Source organism: Urtica dioica, chromosome 8 (assembly GCF_054948205.1).
Source record: "Urtica dioica subsp. dioica isolate 48M chromosome 8, U.dioica_male_clone48M_v1_H2, whole genome shotgun sequence".
Classification (NCBI taxonomy): domain Eukaryota; kingdom Viridiplantae; phylum Streptophyta; class Magnoliopsida; order Rosales; family Urticaceae; genus Urtica; species Urtica dioica.
The window spans coordinates 10,921,188-10,943,987 of NC_142763.1; the positions used below are offsets into that span (position 1 = coordinate 10,921,188).

The 22,800-nt window shown below is 35.1% G+C and overlaps 4 protein-coding genes across 5 annotated transcripts; 1 reads left to right on the plus strand and 3 right to left on the minus strand.

The window, feature by feature from the left end:
* Positions 1 to 802: 802 nt before the first annotated feature.
* On the plus strand, positions 803 to 4,737 carry LOC149388050 (Nuclear transport factor 2 (NTF2) family protein with RNA binding (RRM-RBD-RNP motifs) domain-containing protein). Its single transcript, XM_089624426.1, has 10 exons — positions 803 to 1,029; positions 1,556 to 1,626; positions 1,775 to 1,912; positions 2,237 to 2,525; positions 2,606 to 2,868; positions 3,021 to 3,189; positions 3,310 to 3,428; positions 3,529 to 3,588; positions 3,847 to 3,914; positions 4,050 to 4,737. Exons 2-10 carry the CDS (start codon positions 1,567 to 1,569, stop codon positions 4,294 to 4,296), a joined length of 1,413 nt encoding a protein of 470 aa, XP_089480552.1. The 5' UTR covers positions 803 to 1,029; positions 1,556 to 1,566; the 3' UTR covers positions 4,297 to 4,737.
* Positions 4,738 to 5,150: 413 nt separating this feature from the next.
* QUA1 (Nucleotide-diphospho-sugar transferases superfamily protein) lies at positions 5,151 to 8,307 on the minus strand. 2 transcript variants are annotated; one of them, XM_089622851.1, is made up of 4 exons: positions 8,248 to 8,307; positions 7,921 to 8,127; positions 6,336 to 7,571; positions 5,151 to 5,750 (listed from the first exon to the last, which is right to left on the minus strand). In XM_089622851.1, the coding sequence occupies exons 2-4, from the start codon at positions 8,077 to 8,079 to the stop codon at positions 5,475 to 5,477; spliced, it is 1,671 nt and encodes a 556-aa protein (XP_089478977.1). In that variant the 5' UTR covers positions 8,080 to 8,127; positions 8,248 to 8,307; the 3' UTR covers positions 5,151 to 5,474. The 2 variants fall into 2 exon arrangements, with proteins under 2 accessions (XP_089478977.1, XP_089478976.1); XM_089622850.1 differs by lacking the exon at positions 8,248 to 8,307 and having other exon boundaries at positions 7,921 to 8,218.
* Positions 8,308 to 14,780: 6,473 nt separating this feature from the next.
* LOC149388052 (acidic leucine-rich nuclear phosphoprotein 32 family B protein) lies at positions 14,781 to 16,257 on the minus strand. The gene has a single exon (XM_089624684.1). It carries the CDS (start codon positions 16,133 to 16,135, stop codon positions 14,909 to 14,911), a length of 1,227 nt encoding a protein of 408 aa, XP_089480810.1. The 5' UTR covers positions 16,136 to 16,257; the 3' UTR covers positions 14,781 to 14,908.
* Positions 16,258 to 21,359: 5,102 nt separating this feature from the next.
* LOC149388053 (wound-responsive protein-like protein) lies at positions 21,360 to 22,769 on the minus strand. Its single transcript, XM_089623635.1, has 2 exons — positions 22,579 to 22,769; positions 21,360 to 21,649 (listed from the first exon to the last, which is right to left on the minus strand). The coding sequence occupies exons 1-2, from the start codon at positions 22,647 to 22,649 to the stop codon at positions 21,577 to 21,579; spliced, it is 144 nt and encodes a 47-aa protein (XP_089479761.1). The 5' UTR covers positions 22,650 to 22,769; the 3' UTR covers positions 21,360 to 21,576.
* Positions 22,770 to 22,800: the final 31 nt, after the last annotated feature.

Sequence of the window (22,800 nt, forward strand, 5' to 3'; positions counted from 1 at the left end):
CGAGCCCGAGGTTTTTTTGCCGCGTCGTCAATGGACACCCTGCGAGTCAGGGTAATTAAAATTGTGCTGTTTTGAATTAATAATACAATCAAATAATAACAAAAAAATAACAATCCACGTTAATATATCAAAAATCAAATCATGGCCGTTCATTTTGAAAGTTAACGGGGGAGGTAGTGACGGCAACCCAAAAACGTAACGTTCGGTATTATTGCCGTCGAAAAAAAAGATTAGGTACATATGTATGGCTTTGTTAAAACATTAAGTATTTATGCCACCATTAACCCAAAAAAAAAAAAAAAAGACTCCGAAGTGACCTGTAATAAATTTCATATATTTAGATTTTAGTTAATAAAATTTTCTTTTTCAGCTTACACTCATTACTATCTCGTGCTGTGTGAAGAGACAGAGTCGTTTTTCTTCTTCCACGGTAGGCTAAAAAAATCAAATATATGTTTAATCAGTTAAAAAACTCACTTAACGCAACATAAATTCAAACATTCTAGGCACTGCTATTTAATATTCATTCAATCATTCCAATCAAGAACACACGTGTTCGAAATTAAAGCGAAATTTTGTACGTATCACACGGTGTATGGGATATTGACAAACTTGATTAAAAGAAAAAACCTTGTCAATAAATCAGAAATCCTTCAAAGAAAAAATAAATTGCAATAATAATACTAACTGGTTAAAATAATTGTAATATTCTCACCAATAAGAAAATCCTCTCACCAATAAGAAAATCTTAAAAGAGAACGCACAAAGCATGACTCGGATATTTCAGTCCCTATAAATACCTCAAAACCCTTACATTCTCTCTCTTTCTTCTTCACTCCAACCTTTTGCTCTGCATACTCACTGAATCGCCTCTTCAGGACCCACAAACCCTAGCAAAACCCTAACCGGACCTCCATTGTTGCTGGAGGTGAGAGAAGTCGTAGTAAACCTCCGATAGCCGTATCTTCTCTCACCTCGTTCCTTTACCAAACCAGACTCTCATTTTCTCTGTCTATTTCTCTTGCTCAGGTATGTTGCTCGTCGCTGTTTCCGCTCCTCTTTGTATTTTGATCGCTATCGCACATTTCGTGCTCCTTGTGATTTCGACTTGTTAGCGCTAGTAATTTTAGTGAGATTTGATGTTTTCGTGCTAGCTTGTTCGTTGTTTATCTCGCCTTGTTTGTTCCCCGAGAAAATTCGGATCCAAATGAAAGCTACTTTTACCTAAGAATTATACATCATATTTCTATGAAATTTGTTGTTATTAATCGTACAACCTCATATGTTTCTTTGCGTTATAACTACGAAAAATTGAAAGAAAAATCGTACGGAATATTAAGTATATTATGTGTATGTAGAATATAAACAGCGATTTTTCTTGATTATTGGCAATGGTTATGGTGTACATAATCAATTACAGCATTTTATAATCCAGTTTACGATCTCATGATGTTTATGCAACACTGGTATAATCGGAGGTGTTATTTTACTTTGTTCAGCCATTTTTACCTTCATGTGTTAACTGTTTTGATTTGTTAATTTTTTTGTTTTGAAGATCAAACTGCAATGGCTTCTACAGTGCAGCAAGTCGAAATCGTGCCAAGTTCCACTCCTCCTGCTGATGTTGTACGTACTATCTCTATTATAATACATACATTCTGTCATTTATAAGTTGATTTGTACAGCTACTTATAGCTCATGATTGAGTGATTCGGTGGTTATTTTCTCTGTTGAGTTAACTATTGTCGCTGACAGCGTGTTGCGATGAATGTAGGTTGGCCGTGCATTTGTTCATCAGTATTACCTCATCTTGCACAAGTCACCTGAGCTTGTTCACCGGTTTTATCAGGAGCATAGTATACTTAGCCGTGCCGATGAAAAGGGAATAATGAGTACCACTACCACCATGCAAGTGAGTCCTTACTCCTTATGCTGTATTTTTATACGCTTCAACTTTTTGAGGTTTGTATTTTTAATGCTCTCTCTTATATAACACAATAGGATATGGTATTTTCAAGTTGGTTCTTGATATTATTTTGTTGTCTACCAATGTATTTTCTTTATTTGGAGGATTAGTTAGACTTACATTTGTGGTATTGACCATTCTGCATCTCACAGGGAATGAAAATGAACATGAGCGTAATTTTCTCTTTCTTTGAATTGAGCATCAACGGATTAGATTTATATTACTTTCAGTAGTTATTTTCTCTTAACTAATAAGTTATGTCTCTGGCAGGCAATCAATGAAAAAATTCTTTCATATGACTACGGGAGTCAGAGTGCCGAAATTACTACAGTTGATGCACAAGATTCCTACAGTGGTGGTGTGCTTGTTCTTGTTACTGGATACCTGACTGGAGCGGACAATTCGAGGCAGAAATTCACTCAGAGCTTCTTTTTAGCACCGCAGGACACCGGATTCTATGTCTACAATGATGTGTTTAGATATGTGGTCGAAGGAGGAAATATGAACGAGAGTCGGGCCTTAGCCAGTGATCCCGAGGGTCCTCTAACTCCCAAGCAAGGTAACGCGAAATTCAGTGTCTAGTTCATAAGCGAAGCTTCTACGTTGTCTCGGATACACCATGAGAATTTCATCTTGCAGATTCTCCTACACTACAGCAGAACCAAGTTTCCGAGACTGAAGTTGAAATGTCTGATGATGTGGGCCCGGATGAGAAGGTGGATACTGAAGTCGAGGTGTGTGATACTAATACCGGAGCTATGGAAGTAGCGGTTGAAGAAGAGAAAGCACCGGTCGCAGTGGTGGTTGCTGAAATTCCAAAAGATTCAACTCCGGTTGAACTCATTTCCAAAATTGAAGAAGCGCCAAAGAAGTCTTATGCCTCAATTCTGAGTAGTTACCATGTAACATCTTGTGCTTCTGATTTATTATTATTATTATTTTGCTGTGTAAAAGTACCAACCACTTGCAATACATTATATATTATTAATGTTAGGTGTTGTATCATTACCTGTCTATTGGCTCCCTTTATTAAACATGTTAAGGATGCTAATAGGTTAAGGCTGTGAAGGAGAGTGTTGCGCCTTTGCCAGCTCCTACACGTGCTCAATTGAAGACTGTTCAAAAGAATCCAGAGCCAATATTGGCTGCTCCAACTCCGATCTCAGAGACAGTAGTTTCTGGCCCGAATATCAATGAAAATGGGAAGGACCAAGAGATTGAAGGTATGCAGTTACTTTTTCTTGGATTTTGTTAATCTCAGACTCGTGATATATCCACTTATTATTGTCTATACGTCTGGACTAATCATATCTGTTCTTTTTTTTTTTTTTTTTTGTCAACAGATGGTTTTTCGATTTATATAAGAGGTCTGCCCTTGAATACGACTCGTACCTTAGTTGAGTCTGAATTCAAGAAATTCGGACCTATAAAAGCTGATGGTATACAGGTGAAGTTCAACAGGGTATGTTTTATATCTCAATGTTTTTTTGTTTTTTTCCATGGGAAGAATTTTCTTATCTTTGAAATTTTTACATTTATATCTCCCTTCTACCAATCACCAGGGATTTGGCTTTGGATTCGTTGAATTTGAAGTGGCTAGTGCTGTTCAGAGTGCTTTAGAGGTATCTCCTATTTGTTTCTGCTGTTTCTTTTACGCATTACTTCTCTTTTTGGTGTATCCAAATTTTAAAATTTTCTAGTAACACGTTGATTAGAAGAAAAAAAAACTTTTTGTTATTCTGTCATAGAGAATATTCTTCTCCATTCGGCTGTTGTGGTGGCTTGGTAGTTAATTTTTTTTAGTATTCATTTATCTACAAAAGAGTACATGAATTCATGTGTATGATGATAAGTTCTTTCTAATTTGGTTGGTGTTGTAGGCATCGCCTATTGAAATCAATGGACGTCATATTTTTATCGAGGAGAAGAGGTCTACCTATAGAGGCAAGTCAGCCATTTTACCGTGTTAAGCATCTACTAAAGGCATACATCAAAAAGTTTCATAACTGAAAATCTTACTCGGTCGAGAAAAAAAAAAAGATGTATCTAATCATTCTCTGTGTATTTATGCAAGTATAGGCAGTAGCTCTAGGGGAAGATTTTCGGGTCCGAGGGGGATGGGCGAGGGAATGAGAGGGCGCGGAGGAGGGTATGGTGGCGGAAGAGGTTATGGCCGTGGAGATTTCGGGAATCGGAACGGAGGTCGGACCGGAGGAGCGATGTATCCGAGGGATGATAATGGAGGAGGATGTGAAAATCGCGATGGTTTATTGGGTGCCGCCGATAATGCCGTGAGGAGTACATCCATCCGGGTTTCTGCTTCTGCCTGAGAGAATAGAACCATAAGTAGCTTGGAGTTATAAAAAACAATTTTTATTGAAAGAAAATTTTGTTCTGAGTTCACTGATTTGTGAAGTTGTTGGATAGGAAATTCACAGGGGAGGGGAAAAAAGGAAAGGGAAGTGAAGTTAAGTAGAGAGGGGTATATGTCCAAATTTTCAAGGATGGATTAATTGCTTGATAAGGCTAACTTTTATCTTTAGTACATTTTCATATATGATTGGCGGATTGGGTGTTACAGTTACTTAGTTGGATGGTATATTAAATCTATGTTAGTATTCTAAGCTAAATAGGGTTTCACTTTGCGTCGTGTTGCCATTTCATTTTCCATTTACCCGCCCCATTGTTGCCCTGAAAAAAAGTTGCTCACAGATTAATCTTGTCTAGACACTCTTGATTTGCTTCAACTATTATTCTATACTAAGTGTTCATCATGAAATTCTTTGAAGCTATGTTCATTGAGATTGTGATAAATGCTTGATGAGCAGTTATAAATGCAACGAGAGAAGTACGTGTTATTCTTGAAACGAACACAAGTTCCGAGGGAGATGGTGGCACGAAGCCACGAACAACTCATGGACTCGTTGGTCTGGTCAGTTAAATAAACGATTCAAAATTTGATTTAAGACACGGATTTAATTTAATGTGATTCAAGACACGAGCAACTTAATGACTCGTTGGTCTGCATTTTTTAAGAACAAAAGAAACTAAAAACTACTATTTCTCTATTTTTTGGCATCAAACCAAAAATTCTTCTCATATTCTTTTTATTGTCAGGTTAGTAATTCCACACTTCCAAAGTGAAGTTCGTTCAATCCGCACTGACAACTATCCTTCAAAAAAAAAAAAAAAAAAACCCAAAATTCTTATTTAATGTAGATAAAGCTTTCTCGTGAAATCCTCTTTCTAGGGCTTAGAAAACTACAACCAAGCTTGTGCGACTTTGGTCACTCTCTCTATCCTATACCCTCTAGATATCAACCATCATAATAAATAATAAATATCTCCAACTTATTACAGCTTTACTATAGACACTTGGGAAAAGAACACCTAAAATTAATATGACGACAACATATATATGCTACACTTGGATTAATTCAAATCTGCTCCAAACAAGAAAACTTTTGACTAAGAACAACGAGAATAATAAGATGAATCCCTGTTTGGTTTAAGCCCCGAAATTGCAAGCCTGAACGAAATCCAACTCGTAGTCGACGTACTTAGTCCAGAGGGGCTTGAACTGGTTCATAGCGATGTCGAGCCAGGGCTTCATGTTGCCGTTGAAGTGGACCACGGCCGCGTTTCGAATTTCTTCCAAGCTGATGCTGGGGTTGTAGCCGAGGCCCAGAACATGCCACGACTTGTCCAGCGGCTTTGTGGTCGAGTAGTACGTGATCAGCCCCGGTGGCAGCGTTCCCAACTTCCACAACGTTCGGTTTTCGTTCTGCATTTTAACATACCCCACTTTCTTATCAAACAACTTCGCAGACTCACCATTGTATAGGAGCACCGAAATATTATTCAAGTTAATAACCGATAATGATATCAGACCGACAAACTAGACAATGTTGCTCACCACAAAAACTAGCCAACCTGTAAACCGGAACGGCTAGCCGTATTTATAAAACTGTTCTTGATTTTTTTTTCCTTTCCCAAAACAGGTTTGATTCAGTTTCAAATATAAAAACAATTTTTTCATTATTTTTTTCAATTTTTATATTAATTATTAGGTACTTATACCTTTTATTGATTAATTGAAGTTAAACATGTTCATCTGTTAGCATGTGTATGTTAAGATTTGAGATAAGTGAATTTCGTGAGCTATTATTATATCTAGTTAGACATTTAAAATTCAGAACAATTAATAAAAACAGTCAAAAACCGGTCTACAACAGATGAACATATATATGTGTATATGTATATATGGTTCGGTTCGGTTTCAAGCCAGAATATGTCAGTATTAGTTAAAACAAAAAAAAAACAAATAAAGATTCTCATGCATCAGTAAAAAGCAAAATGATTATCATACCAGATTCTGCCAGTAGTGATACTCTTCTGTGCACTTTTCCTTCCTCCAAGCATCCAAATCGAAGAAGTTCATTCCATAAGCCCAAGCGCACGCCTTTGGGTTAAATTTCTCCTTGATCAACGGGTGAGAGAAGTTCATGTACTGCGCGTAGCGATGGAATGACCCGAAACAAGTCTCGACCGCCCCGTTCACCTTCCCGTCCATATCAATCTTCCACAACCCCGTCAAGTCCTTTTGCACCACTATATCGTCGTCCAAAAACAGAATCCTGTGGAGTTTAGGGTACATTTCGGGCAAATAGAACCTCAAATGGTTCAATATGGACAAGTATTTCGGGTTTCTGAACTTCATGTTGTTCGTATCCTTGGTCGCGTTCTCGAGCTTGTTCTCGAAATAAAACTTCTGCAAGTTTGCGGACTCGAGTTGCCGAAGCACGGGAACGTACGAAGAGTTCAAGAATTTGTAGTCTTCGACCGCCTTGACCTCGATGTGGGACCCGTTATAGTCCTTCAGTTTGAACATCACTTGCATCGCCCCGAGATTCATCTTATCGGTCACGACATGGAACACGTGCTTCCACGGCTCTTTTGCGTTCTTCACCGCGGAATTGACCACCACCGAGGCCGCTAGAACGTTATCCGAGAATATGGCGTAATGATACAGCTTCGGATCCTCGAACTCGGGAGGGGTCGGCTTTCCTTCGTCCGTGTACTTCTCCGGGTGAGCGATCCGCTCTTCCATGAGCCTCATCGCAAGACAGTGCACGCTTTTCGGGATCGATTTGGCGGCGATCAAGCTCGAGAAAGCTCCTTGCTTCTTGGCCTTTGTCAACTGCTCGTTCACCTGGAATATCGTGTCCTTGAGCTTCTGAATCTTGAGCTGGTTATCGAAGGACTCTTTGGCTTCAGAGATCACTTGTCGGGTCACCTTGATCCGCTCCTTCACCTCCTTCTCGAACTGTCGGAGAACAGACTCGTCGATCGAGAGCGCTTCCGAAGCCAGCAGAGTTTGGTAGGACGGCTTGCTGAGGAGATCGCTGTAGCTCCGTGAGAGCTCGGCGAAACCCCTCACGAGCTTGGAATTCTCGAGCTTGAGCTTCCGTGCAAATACTGCGTAAGTAAAAGCCAGTGCTTTGTGATCCTCGGCTTGTTTGCGGATCTGATCGAGCCGGGGCTTGAGCGGATCGGATTTCAGCGCCAGCATAGTCCTCCTTGTGGATTCAATTCCATAAGAACCCTAATAAAAGTTTAAGAAAAAAATAATTGAACAGCCGAAACTAAATGCCAGACTTAATCTTCAAAAAGGAAAATTGTGATCTAGTCTTTTCTCTGTAATTAATTATCAGCAATCTTGACCAATTTAATCTCTTCCTTACCAACTAAATCTAATAACATATTGAATTCGGATCTTGCCAAGGCGAAATGCGATAAACCATACACTGTTGAGATATGCGTCAAAGAAAACTAAATTCAGAAAGCAAAAATCAGATAAGTTTATCGATTCTCTCAGATTACGTTTTGCTGATCTCCCATTCATTGTCGCCAAAAAAAAAAAAAAAAAAGCTGGATCTCGAAAGAATACTCACATAATGGGCGAGATCGGAGGACTGTGTGCGAGAAGCGAAGAGGAGAGACAGCGAGAAGAGAACGAGGACGGCAATGGAGACAGCGAAAGCCATGGCTCTGAGCGAAGAAGACCAGAGGGCTCTCGGACCAGCGCGCGAAGGCGCTCTCAGATTCGCCATTTTCGAACTTCTCTTCGTCTTTGCTTTTCAGACACACACACACACTCACTTAACCAAATCGGAATATAAAAAAATGGTTATTATTCGATAAAGATCTATGAAGTATAAACGAGTATTTATTAATTTATGAAATAAATAAAATATTGGTAAAAAGGGGAAAATGTGAACCTGAACTGGCAAACCAGTGACGGCATATACGCGGGATTGTGTTCCACCGACGGCCTTTTTATGTTAATAAAAACTAAAATAAATTATAAAGTCTCGCACTAAAATCCAGATGGTAATCAACGGTTCAGATCTCACCAGATCTTTGGCTTAATTTCGTTGTTTTCCTTTACAAAATGGGAAAAAACTCGTAATCATTATAGTATATATTTAATCAGTGAGAGTCATTACAGTTGTGTCGCTTCTGAATTCTGATACAAAAATCTTACTATGTAGTTAGTATTTTAAATTCAGTATTGTGTAAGAGATCTTTTTGGATTATTTTTTGCTAATAATGACTTGATAGCCAAGAAATTTAATACAACAAAAAAACTGTAGCGTGGTAGTGCGGTAGTGAATAATAATTGATAGTTGATACATCTCAAATTTTCATTATAGTAAATAAATAATCAGAAAACCGGTAAGTGGACAAGAAGAGTGTTTTGTAAAGTTCAAAATAAATATTTTCTTAAAAAAAAAGTTCAAAATAAATAAACCGTCATTTCTCAATTCTTTTTTTTTTCTTCTACTATTTGCATTAATTAGGGCAACTCCAACCCATTTCCCATATTTTGTGTTAATTCAACACAATTTTTGTATTGATTTAACACCAAATTTTTTTCCAACTCCAATCACAACATCAAATTTCACACTAAAAATACTATTCATCATTATTATATTATTAAAATTATACAATCTCTTTATTAATAAATAGTTTAATAAATAATTATAATGTTTATATTTTTTAATTAAGTGATTAAAATTATTTATTACTTACCAATATTTAAAAAAAACTAAAATAAATAAAATTATGTTATTGTTTTAGTTTTTATTTTATTTTATTTTGTGTGTTTAATTTAAACTTTGTAATCTTTGTTTAAATTTTTATGTATTGTTATTTTGTTTTAATGTATTTTTGTAGTCAATTTATGAATTTTGGTGTTTTATAAATATTTGTAAGGTTATATATATGTATAAATAAGTAAAAAAAAAATTGCCGTGTGAGCTGTGCCACGCCAAATTTGGCGCGGCACTGTACAACACTGCAAATTTTGTGTTGGTTTTGCAGTGTGGTTGGAGGAAAAAAAAACGGTATATTTGGTGTTTTAGAGTGTGGTTGGAGATGGCCTTAGTACTCGATCAAAATCATTTGTTCCCTAGTTGGAGTATATTAATTTTACTTTAATCTTAGAGAATTTTAAAAGTAACCTGATAAATAACAAATAAATTTGAATAAATAAATTGAAGAATTTTTTAAACACAACTTGTAAGTGCAATTTATCGGATAACATCTATAAGACATGTGGCAGAGTAAAGACTTGTCATATGCGTCATTTTGTAATCGGTGCAGCTTTCCGACGGTCTCGACAAGCTTGTGACTATTTAGAGCAGAACTAAAACATAACTATACTTATAGGATCTCGAGATTGCGACGAGAAGACCGTGGTGGATTGGGGTTAGACCCGAAAAATCACGATCTTCAAGAGATTTTAGAAAATACAATTGAGGTGGCCAGTGGTTGTTGCCTTGGTCTCCCCTTCGTCACATAGTTGGTAATGGTCGCTCATTCGTCGGATAGCTGGCCTTCTGGTCTTCGTCACCTAATCAAGACGAGAAAAAAGAAGCTAGGAGAGAGTGGAAGCATTTTTCCCGACGATCAACATTACTTCGATTCCTATGTTAGGTGGGGAGCTTGATTTTTGTCCCTGGAATTTAGAGAGAGAAAGGGAGGAGAGAGGGAGTGTGTGCATGTGCGTGTGTGTGTTTTGGCATACTTTTCCTAAGTTTGAGAAAACCTCTCTTACTCTTGGATTGAGTGGAATATTTATAGCGTTTTTAGTGGAGTTGGGCATCTTTGAAAGATACATGGACATGAAGGTTTGCTCAAGGCGAGGAGGAGAACTAGTTCACACATTCTTGGCCAAGGCGGGATATTTTTAGCAGAGTTGAGGAAAAGTCTTGCCACATTGCGCTGGTAAGTTGACCTCGCACTTGGTGAGGAGAAGGCCTCACCACAGAGCGCTAGCAACTTGATCTCTCTCATCGTTGGCCGAGAAGACCTGGCATGAGGCAAAGAGTGCGCAAAGCGAGGTGAACTGGCGTCTCGGCCGAAAAGGGCGACTCGGCGGACGCTGGGTGGAGAAAAGAACCCACCTAGGCGCTTGGAGCAAATAGACTAGACCGTTCCGTCCACGAAGAGTTTTGTGTGCGAAGAGTTGGCACACGAGGCAAGCGTATCCGTGGGAGGCGCCACGACGTGTGACGAGGAAAAGGTCTTGTGAGCAGAGGTGCAAATACGTTTGGCGGGGAGATCTCGTGGACGTAAGGCGTGATATAAAAATTATTTTTTGAAACATTTGTGGATTTTTTCCCATCTATAGAAGTTATAGAGTCGTTGGTAGGTATCATGATTTTAAAATTCTCAAAATCACTTGGCAATAAACAGTATATTTTATATAGCCCAACTACAATTACACTCATCTGTTTACACACTCGTCCGTATTAGACATCATTATAATACATATTCTCCTTCAAACTAAGGACTAAAAATATTACCGTGAATGAATGTCGATATAATATTATTCTAAAATGAGCGCGCCTTTCTTTTACAGCATGCGATCATGAACATGAATAAGCATGCCATTTAGCACTAATCTCAATCTGAATCCCTTGTAATCTAAGTTTCACCATATACAATTTTCTGGGATCATAAGGTATATATTTTATATGTTGAATTGACACCCATGGTCTCAAAGGCCCAACAAGAGTTATTCTCACTCAGTCATTCACTCACTCACACAAACACGCCCAAATCATGTAAAGTAAATCTATCTACTGATGCCACCAATAACTAGTGTTGAAATAGGGCCCAGAACCTTGTGTATGATAACATTGAAGTCTCTAAAATGACCAATCCTATTACCAAACTTTTGACAGACACTTCAATATGGAGTCATGGACGTTGAAGTTAGAACGCAACATTTACTCAATATACCCAAAAACATGCTTATTGTGTGGCCTCTAATTACATTGAATTGAAGAGAGCTTCAGTGTCTTCATATTAAGTGGGTATGTCCTTTTTCTTATGGGTTTTGTGTTGAGATTGTAATGCATTATTATTTTTTATTTTTATTTTTGGGTTAGAAATGCAGTGTTTGGTTGTGGATGAGATCGCGTGCATGTCACGTGACCGATTTACCAAAGTAGGCAAGCCATGAGTCCATGACTCTCCATTATTCATGGGAAGAGCAAAGCAGACTCGTTTTTGTTAAAGGCCTTTTATTGTATTGTCCCATTTTTTTTTTCTTTCTGGCTAATTTAACGTTAAAAGCGACTCCAAGTCTTTTCCAACAGTTTCCCTGTTTTGGTGTCACCTAACTGCCTAAATATATAATTTATTTATTAAACCGACATTGTTTTACGGTAGAAAATGTTATTTACCTACTTTTGAATAATTTATCACAAATTTTATATATTTAGTTTTTGAGTTGAAAAAATTAAAAACAAAAATTGAAAACATGTTTGGTTTAAGTTTTTGGAAAAAAATTTCAAAAAATTTTGAAGTTGTTTTGGAAAAAAGTAAAGAAAACTGAAAACAAATAAAATGTGTTTTTGAAAAAAAAATTCTTTTCTTCTCTCCTCTTTCTCCTCATCTTCTCTTTTCATTCTTTCAAAAACAAAAATGAAAACTATACCAAACACTTTTTTCAGTTTTTTCATTTTCTCAAAAACAAAAATGAAAACTGTACCAAACAGTTTTTGAAAACAACTACAAAACAGTTTTTCAGTACAACTACAAAAATTAGAAAACAGAAAACAAAAACTTTTTGAGTTAACTACCAAACACAACCAAGAGTTCTCATTGTAAAGCCTAAAACACCTCTTTCTCTCTCTTAATTAACAAATATAGGGTTTATGATTTTTACTTTTAAATCCAATTTCAATGTTTGAGGTGTTATAGAAGTGGAAATTGAATATGATAGCGGGTTTCTGAAATTCATCGCATGCAAAAATAGTAGATTTCAAGGTGTAAACAATTATTTCTTAAAGAAAAAAAGTGTAAAGAATTATTAAATTATTTGTTTATTATTTAGAGTCACATTTACAGTCTCATTTATAATTACTATTTGTGAAAGAATTTCATTTATATAAAAAAAAAAAGTAAAATTACTATTTTAAGAGTACTACATATATGTAATTCCCTATGAGCTAAATATAGTTGTCTATAAACTTAACCTGGCTTAACGGAAATATCGACCTTCCAATAAGCCAATAAGGACGGCTTAATGGCTTAACGGAAATTTTCTTCCGTTAAACCATTAAGCCGTTTCCGTTTCTTATTGGAAGCCATTATTCCGTTAAGCCAATAAGCCGTTTTGATTTCAATTAAAATGTAAAATCAAAAGGACTAAAATGTGACGTTTTTAATAAAAAGGGTTAATATGCAAACTAAATTTTATCTTTACATACAAACTATATAATGAAAATATTTTCGAGAGGTTTTTGTTTTAAGTAAGAAACGTAGACGGAACCATGAAAATTTTATTAATGAACCATCACTTGTGGCGGAGAAAAACCGTTGTTACAATAAATATCATAAAAAGAAAAATAAAACGAAAGGATTATAAAAATTCAAGAAACACGATTATATCCTCATGTTTTCTAAGTTGACACCAAAATTATTAAATTCATCAACGGAAATAAACGTTTCTTGAGAACGATATTCGTGTTGACACCACTCTTTGTAAATGGTTAGCGCCTCGACCATTTCGGGTTTCAAGCTATGTCTTCGATAATCAATAATGCGACCCGAGCTTGATGAGATTGTAGAGAGAATTGTAGAGATAATTGGATGGATGATGTTGTGAAAAATTGGATTGAAATGAGTTATATTTATAGAGAAAATGATGAAAGTGTAAAAAAAAATTAAGAAATCCGTGTTTAAACAGTAAAATAACGGCTATTTTTTTTGGGAAAATATCACATTTATACCCTGTGTTTTAGTGAAATGTCGAGTTTAACCCTCGGTTTTCAAAAATGTCGAGTTCATACCCTCTGTTTAACTAAAATGACGAAATTATACCCTGAAATGAATAACAGCGTCACAAATCTCCCTTTCATTGATATTAACTCTTATATAAGAAAAACCAAATCAAATCTAAATCAGTGCTCTAACTTCCAAATTCTCAATTTTGAAATAAAAATAGCCCTTAAATTGAAATTAAATAATAAAACTCATACCTCCTAAGAAATGACTTCATTTTGTGTTCGAATTGTAACTCTAAATTCTGGATTCTCTGTTCGAATATGCGATTTTGATGACTATCAACTATCGATGTTTACCCATTTGCATCTTTCTGTGTTCTTCACGATTAAGAGATCGTTGTTTATTTTTTAGTTTTTAAATAAATTACATATATAGCGCGAATGAATAAAGATAATTGGTGTTTATATATACAGATTATAGTCAACGTCAATGAAAAGTCAATAAAAAGAATATTCGTGACACTGTTGTCTATTTCAGGGTATAATTTCGTCATTTTAGTTAAACATGGGGTATAATTTCGTCATTTTAGTTAAACAGTGGGTATGAACTCGACATTTTTGAAAACCGAGGGTTAAACTCGACATTTCACTAAAACACAGGGTATAAATGTGTTATTTTCCCTTTTTTTTTTACCATTAATGAAAAAACGGTAATAAAGTCAATGGCCGAGATTAAAACGCAGTCAACGGTCAAATACCACCAACGGCTCTCACGGAAGCCGCGGAAGCCGACTTTCCGTGTAAACGGCTCCGCGAAAGCCGAATTTCCGTATAAGCGGAAGCCGCTATGCCGATAAGCCGAGCCACGCGCAGAAGGAAGGACGGAAGCCGCATTTCCGTCTCCAACAAGCCAGGTTGACTATAAACATATTGTATAATGTATACAATTGAAACGGTCAATCAAATCTATAATTCCATAATACTTGGAAGTTGGAACATATGCTGCTCAAAATCAGTTAATTTGTTGAATAGTTAACGCTTACATTCAGTCAGAAAAATTACTATATATTAATGGCATAGATTGACCATTTTCTCAACAAAAAAAAAAATGATGTTCAAATTATTCATTTTAGCATATTACATAAAATCAATTTACCCTCCAAAGACAAAATCAATAATTATTTAGACCCGTCTGTCAAAAGGCTGTGAAGAACCTTGTCTTTATCCAATTTTACAGTAATAACCACATGATCTTTTTCTTGTACATACGATTGATTGGCAATTCTGCCTGCAAGTCTTTGAAGAAAAATATTCCGTTCTCTAGTCTTTCGTCGTCTTCTTCGCAATAAAATCAACAAATTTTTGACGACTTAAACAAAAAAAAAAAAAAAAAAAAAACAAAAAAGCATCGTCCGTTTTTTTATTTTCATTTTCAGGAGAAAACTATCTTTCGTTGATTACCGTAAAAAGAAAAATAAGTAGGTGGTATAAAACAATTTGTTCGAACCATCTTAAAAAAAACACATTTTTCTTGTATTTACTCATAAAACAAAAAAAAATTACACATGGGTGCGACTGATCTAACTAATTTTACATAATACATAACAAAAACAAACACATATTAAAAAAAAAAAAAGAATCAATGGTAACGCTTCTTGGCATGCTTAGCAACAGTGTGAAACCAGCCAATCCCTTTGAAGGCTTTTGAGAACTTTAGAAGATTCGGTTTTCCCATCTTCCCCGCCGAGAACTTCAGCGCCTGTAAACAACACAGCTTCCCATTTGTACCATCCTCATCCCAATCCTCGTCATCATCCACGTCACCACCACCACCACCATACAAATAATCACCATTATCATTATTATTATTATTGCTGAGCTGGTCACCATTCTCGGTAATTCCCTTTTTACCCCCACCGTCGACACTTCCGCTGATGCTGCTCATACTGCTGCTCTTCGTGCTGTTCCTCCTCATCTTGCTCGGCTTCTTTTTGTTGTCGTTTTTCGGGGTCGCGCTGTTGTCGTTTCTCTGGTTGCGGTTGTCGTTTTCGGCCTCGTAGGTCTCCCACAGAGAGTCCATTCCTTCTCCGCCGCCGCCGTTGTGTCGCTCCTCGAATAGCTTGCACGCCAAGGTTCTCCTCCACTCTTTCTCCTTCTCCTTCCTCATCGAACCGCCGAGATTCTCTCTCGCCGGAGAATCGTTGACTCCGGTTGACTTTTCCACCGGTTCCTCGAAGTCGTCGTCCCACTCCGGGGAAGCGAAACCAGGCTGGTCGTGGTCGGTCAGCGATGGTGATAACAATGCCTTGGGTGTGGCTGTGACCGGTGATAATAATAATTCGCTTATTATCATTACATCTTCTTCGTGCCCATCCATTATCACCACTTTCGTATCTGCACTCTGATGATGATCTTCCTTTATGATGCTTTCCTTCTCCTGAATCTGAGTCTGTGACTCCGGAGCTGAGCTCGTCATCTCTTTCACGACCTCCTCGTCCGAGAGATCATCGGACTCCGGCGAGATTGTCGGAGTATCATGGACGGCGGTGTCGAACACGATCTTGTAGACCTCGGACTCGTCGAATTGGAAGTAGCGGAAGTGTTGGTGGTCTTCTTCGTCGGCGATGAGATTGGCGGTGGTGGTGAGGAGAGAGAGGATGAGGAGGGCTGTGGTGGCGAAGAGGGGAGAGAGGAAAGAGAAGAGCTTGAAGAGGTATGGAGAGAAGAAGATGAGGTATGAGAAGTAGAGCGGGTTTGAGAGAGGAAACCATAACACGCTTACCAGTCCTTCTGGTTTCTGCTTCGCCGTTGATGAGATCATGGCGTCTGTCGGAGATGAAGAAGAAGAAGACATTAATTCTGACATTGCTGTTGTTGTTGCAGAAGTGTAATTCTAGCCAAGGTTTTTGCTGTGAGAGAGAGAGAGAGAGAGAGGGAAAGTAGTGAAATTAAGATGAAATAGAACAAGCGTGGCGTGAATAAAGGAAACAGATTGAGATGAAAAGAGAAACTAATTACTTCGACAATAAATAAATATATAAAGAATAAACTTTTTTTTGGGATAATTTACATTGCTAGTGCCCTTTAGTAGGGTAACGGTTTTATTATTACTATTTTATTTTTAAAATGGATCTAGATCCTCTATTCTTTTTTTTTTTTTTGTGTCTTCTACTCTTCTTGAGTGACCTTACTAGAATAGATCAAATAATTACTTTTACGATATCATAGTCAAACAATGATCGATAATATCATTACTTTTACAAAGAATTATCGAAATTATATATATATATATATATATATATATATATATATATTAAAAACATATCAAAATGTGATTATATGACATACATTAACTAGAAGGACAGGGTGGGGTGGGAAACAAAATGTGTATATTAACAAGTGATTTTTTTTTTTAATTTATTTATATATATATCATATGAATATGGATCTTAGTGAATCACTCACCTCACTGGTGTTAGTGTAGCAGAGTAGTTTTTAACTATGCATTATTATTACGATTTAATACCTTAAGATATGTACTTTTTGTCAACCTAATTTCATAAGCTTTATGACGAGCTTAAAATTTTGGGAAAATATCAACAGTATCTCTTCTATTTAATTGAAATACGTGATTTATATTTTTATTTTAAAAAATATCAGACATATACATTCAGTTTAAATGACTTATATATATCTCCCCTAAAAATATATTATATTGAAAATATCACATTTTTCATTTATTTTTAACATATTTTTAGGGTGATATTTACAATATATCATATTTTTATGGAGATATATGTCATTTATATTGAATTGACAAAATATATCTGATATTTTAGAAGACTGAAAATATAAATCGTACATTTTGATTCAAACAAAGAGGATACTGTTGATATTTTCCCTAAAATCTTAATTAGCTAACAGACCCTAAACTACATAGCACATTTAACCCGCGGCTTTTATAATATTTCTAGTCTATGTATAATGAATTTTAGAGATAAAAAAGACGGGTCGTGAAAATGCATGCCACTATTTTTCTTTCTTCGTGTATTGACAAGGTTATAAAATAATAATATAGCTTGTCGATCACCGACAATCATTGTATGGTATCAATATGTTATTTGTTACTTGCTTAATTGTTATGTGCGATTTTATTTTCATAAATTATATTTGTATATGATGCATGGTCAAAGGTTCAAAATTTAGTCCATATCTTTTAGTTTCTACTCCTATCAGGTTGAAATTTACTCTTTTTTTTTTTTGGTAAAAGTAATCAGCAATTACAATATTTAAGCAATATATAAATAATATTTTCAACTTACGTTAAGCTATAAATATTTTTTTAATTTAATAAATATATCTGAAAAATTATATATTTGTTGATAAAATTCTATATATTTATGTTAAACTTTAAAGTCATGATAAATATTTTTTTTACAGAAGAATTGTTGGAACTCACTAGCTCACTCTATTTTGATCGTTAAATCGATTGGTACTTCAAACAGTTGTTTTGTCCACTCGTCGATAATCCATATATCACTAAATCATAACACCATTATCATTGGCATAGTCTATGATATGTAAATAGAAAAATAGCATTTATTTATTTATTTCTATATATAAATTTTAGAAAGGCAAGAGTTGATTGAGAGGTTAGGTGTTTTCGTATTAGACATCACAATTCACATGTGAAGCCACTCAAGCATGCTCATTCAAGTGCTTACCATGCATATGCAATGTCGCCTTTTTGTCCCTTAAACCCTTCTTTTTTATTCTTCTTCTTCTCCTTCTATTATTTTTATTTTTATTTTTATTTTATTTTCTTACCTTACCGTGGGACCCTAATGTTTGTCGTTACTCGTTTTGATCATTAAAAATACTGGATCAATGGAAATTCGATCGGTGGATTATTTTCTCCATGTTTGACTATCCATAAAGCATATATCCTTCTTTTTTTTATTTATTTGGGATGAAGCAAAACCATCATCATCCTGATTTTCTTGATCAAGGTCGTTGTGGAATCATAAACTCACTGTGAGAGTTGTTCACATTACAATGCCATGAAAATTTTGACTCATATTAATTTTGAAACTTTCAATGTTCTTTATTTCTATAAGTGAGAATGACTAGATGACAAATTATTTTCACTAGTCCATTAAATTATGAAACTTTCAATGAACTTCATATCTTTAAGTGAGAATGACTATCTGACATTTTATTTTTACTACACGTAAGAGAGCTTCTCAACCTATACATATTTTTTTTACAAATTAGAAAGAAAATTGAGAGCAAGGTACTAATTGACTGTTCATGACTAGTAGAAGTAATGATAGAAACGATTAAAAAGTCTTCATGACGTTATTTGGGAGCATAACTTATCACTAAAATGAGTAGTTCGTTAAATTAATCATAGACTATAGCACCTAACTAAATTTATTGAATACCCCACCAAGCTTTATTTATTATTATGTTTTCCCTTTTCCTTTTGGGGATTGGAATGGGGACACATAATTTCTCATAAACAGCACAAAATTTATACTAATGAAAGAATGGGCAAACGTATTACGTGTCATGTACTTATACTATCGAAGGAACTTAATTACACATTGCCGTTTACACATCAACATCACACAGGCCTCATCAAATGAATTTAGTGCTACACATTTTAAAATATAATTACATTATTTATTAAATACCACTGGCACCCAAGAGGCAAAAAAAAAAAAAAAATTGGGCAAAGTTTCTCAGTGTCATTTCAACATGCAAATCTTTTCATCTCACTCATACGGATAGATAAGCTTTTTTTAATATTATTAGAAACGGATAGATGAGCTTTTTTTTTTTTTTTTTGAGGGAGGATAGATGAGCTTTATATCACTATGTAATATGAACTGTTCCATCCACCAATAATAATATATTTTTTTTTAAATGTTCCACACTTCCACCTAATCAATTTCAGAGGAAGGAAAACAATTAATGTCTAAAAACTACCGAATGAATCTGCTGAATAATTTTATCAGGGGAACAGCAGTAAGATACCAAACTGGGATTTGATAAGAGAGATTGTATATATATATATATATATATATATATATATATATATATATTGAGGGTTGAAAGTTGAAACCTTATTTTTTATTATAAAAGATAATTACCCTAGTGAGTAGTGACCTCATGTGAGAGAGCAAATGTTCAAATCAAATGTAAAAATTGTTCTCATTTGAAAAAAAAATGTTTATATGTGCAATATAATTGATTAATGTAAAATGATTTTTTTTTTTTTTTAAAAATAAGAATTCCAAATTAAAAATATGAAATACTACTTTTGCTTCCATTTTATAGAAATGAAAAACAATAGGTCTCTCCAAAAGGAGTCGTCATAAAGTTGTTTTTGTTAATGTAGAGAATTCGAGTCTGCTAATATAATTGGGCATCAGTGACATACAAGAGCACCAATGCCTATCTCTTTTTCTTTCTTTCTTTTTAATATATCTATAAAAATAAAATAGAACAATGAAGCATACCTCAAGTACTCGCCATTTTTAATTTTTGTAAGTTGCTAATTCAATAATAAATTAGATGAGAAAAAAATATTAAAATGATTAGAGATTCTCCTACATGTTCATTCTTATTTTATTTTCCTTTCATATTTCCCTTCATGTTTAGGGGTGTAATCGTGTTGGATTAATCGGGTTTTTCATTTCCTATCAGATTCAACTCAAATCGGTACGACAATTTTTTATTTATTTTTAAAACTCAAACCAATCCGATTGAAAGATAAACTCAAACCAAACTAAACCAAAATAATAGGATTCGTTTAGTTTCGTTTTTCGGATTATTTTTCTTGACATATTACTTTGTAACTCACATGATGATGCATATATACTATATCTAATACATTATGTTAAGTAAAATCAAAATTTTGTTTATCGTTAGAATATCTACATATTAAAATAAAATTATCCATACTTTTAATAACTTAATCTACATATACTCTCAATCAATAACGTATAGTGAATATTATTTAATTTGATTATGCAACATTAATATTATTAAAAAAAGATAGATATTGTTTCTTTTCCTGCAATAAATAATAGCTCATATAAATATTTGGAATAGTAAAAAAATTAAAGATTAATGTCATCGGATTGGTTTGGTTCAACCCGATCAAGCGATCATTAAAAACCAAACCACCCGAAAAACTTGCGGTTTGGATTAATAACAACCCTAAGTTCTTCGAGTTTTAATAGGACGGTTTAAAAAATGATATGGTTTAATTTGAATGAACAGATTGTTCGGTTCAACGTTTTTTCACGAACACCCTACCTTCCACCACCAAACAAGTAAAATGATAATTTTCACCAAAATTTCTTAATACAATCAATTTCCTCACATTCTCCATCCTTACCAAACATAGGTTAGTGTATTAGTGGCGCAACCAAAATTGATCCCAGTATATTGTGACCGTGACACTTCTGCGTTGATTTATAAACCTTTGTGCGACAACGCAAATTAATGGTGTTGTCATTTCATTGCATGAATGGGTGATAGAATAATTTGGACCAATGGCTTAAGTATGATTAGGGGGTCAGTGTTGACAAATTAAAACATGTCCCACAAAAAGACGAGAAAGAAAAAGGCTTCAAATATCAACGATTGTTGCTCCGACCAGTGAGTGCCTAAAAGAAAACCACTGTCCCTTCTCTAACCACTAGAGAGAGGAAGGAATACTTTTTCATTCTTACATTTTTTACTGCGCCTTTAGCTTTTTCTTTTTACCCACCAACAAGGTTAAAGAGGGTCAAGAAAGCAGATTGACCATCACAAAAGAGAAATAGGGATTGTTTCAAGAGATTTACTTAGTCGATGAGACGATTCAGCGACTTGAGAGGATTCTTAGCATTCGTAACAGCTAGTTTCGAAAGTGGAGGTTCAATTGTTGAGAAAAATGGCATATACAAGAATAGTGGTATTTATTCTTAAAGATTTTCCTCCAGAAAAATAAAACCTTATAATGACGAAAGATACAAGACAGCCTAGATCGGATAAATACACAACCACGGTGGTTGAACCACCCCCAAGAAAATTACTTTTATGATTTTCTTCTGTTACCCTTGGTATAATTTGGTCATTTCAAGCTTTCTAAGTAATCATAACAAAAGAAGATAATAGACAATGATTACCAGCACAAACAAGATACAGTACCAGTTTTCACTTTAGCTAAAGCGTTCATATGCTTTTTAAAAAAAAAAAAAACTGAGACTCGAACAACACTATCAATCCATAACTTTTCTTGATATCACATTGTCACTCGTTCATTACAGGCTTGTTCTCGTTTGCTTTGGGTCTCTGTTCCTTTGGCTTCTGCTCTTCCATTCTCCTGAGAGAGAAAGGTGCAAACACGTGTCAAAAACATCACCGTGAATATAAGCAGTAACAATGGACCCCTCAAAAACCAACAAAAGCATATTTACTGGGATAGTAAAAACATCTTTCATTATTCAAAGAATCCTATGAAGTGCACGATTTAGAATAGAAAGTACAAACCCATCAATGAGGCTTTGTCCATAAACAACTGAGCCAGCATGAGACTCTACTCATCAGGAGCGAGAATGAATGAAAAATAAAATACCATAACAGCATTATAAGATCAGAAATACGAAAATTGGTTTTCAACCAGATCCTAGCGGTCTCGACTAAGCACTTTAGTACTTGAAAATTTCTCTTAAGAGAGCACAACAATTACATCAAAGACATTAAATCATCACTGATATTGATCTGGTTTTCTATACAGCCATATGCTTGAATTTCCAATCCCTTGATGACAAAAGTAACTAAACCAAACCCAAATTGAACGATTCTGGATTTAAATCATATACATTCAATGCACAAAAGGAATATATTCACATTATAGCGCCATTAAACTTCGACTTCAATCAGATTCTTGTTTAACAATCCAGGAAGAGCAAAGAACAACCTACGTTTATTCACTCATTCAATTAAACCAAAATTACACACATCGTCCACTGGTATTCGGTACAAATACACAAATGTATCATAAAAATGAAATTCCAACAACAGAAACCAAAACTATATCAGGTTTCGCTATTATAAGCCAAAATCAAGAGCCGAGCCCCAAATATATACAAAATCGAATACGAGAACCAGTAACATCGCGGATTGAAATTAGACCTCAAAAAGTTATCTACAGACTTAATTCGTTCATCAAAATCAATACGCTATTCATTGACAATCAAAATTCATGTTCTCTTTTGCTTGTTCAAAAACGATAGGAGGAAATGGATGTACCTCTTGTCGGACGAACCACCCTTCTGGCTGAGGAATGATCGGAAGAGAGGTGAGTTAACGTCGTATATCATTGTCGCTCGTTAGTCACCGAGTCTAAAAAACCTAACCCTAATTCTCTGAGTGCTTTTGAGTTTTGACGCAACTATGGAAATCTCTCACAGCTTCTTTGACGTGGTGAACTGTTTAAGAACCTTTTCGCTAATTTTTATAGCATATATGGGC

Bases quoted from the DNA above. Each gene is read 5' to 3' on its own strand.
- LOC149388052 (XM_089624684.1), bottom strand. From the start codon at position 16,135: ATGTCAGAATTAATGTCTTCTTCTTCTTCATCTCCGACAGACGCCATG.
- LOC149388053 (XM_089623635.1), bottom strand. From the start codon at position 22,649: ATGATATACGACGTTAACTCACCTCTCTTCCGATCATTCCTCAGCCAG. The intron at 21,650-22,578 runs GTACATCCATTT...TTTCTCTCTCAG, and splicing joins GGTGGTTCGTCCGACAAGAG to GAGAATGGAAGAGCAGAAGC.
- QUA1 (XM_089622851.1), bottom strand. From the start codon at position 8,079: ATGGCGAATCTGAGAGCGCCTTCGCGCGCTGGTCCGAGAGCCCTCTGG. The intron at 7,572-7,920 runs GTGAGTATTCTT...AACTTTTATTAG, and splicing joins CCTCCGATCTCGCCCATTAT to GGTTCTTATGGAATTGAATC. The intron at 5,751-6,335 runs GTATGATAATCA...GTTAAAATGCAG, and splicing joins ATCACTACTGGCAGAATCTG to AACGAAAACCGAACGTTGTG.
- LOC149388050 (XM_089624426.1), top strand. From the start codon at position 1,567: ATGGCTTCTACAGTGCAGCAAGTCGAAATCGTGCCAAGTTCCACTCCT. The intron at 1,627-1,774 runs GTACGTACTATC...CGATGAATGTAG, and splicing joins CCACTCCTCCTGCTGATGTT to GTTGGCCGTGCATTTGTTCA. The intron at 3,429-3,528 runs GTATGTTTTATA...ACCAATCACCAG, and splicing joins TACAGGTGAAGTTCAACAGG to GGATTTGGCTTTGGATTCGT.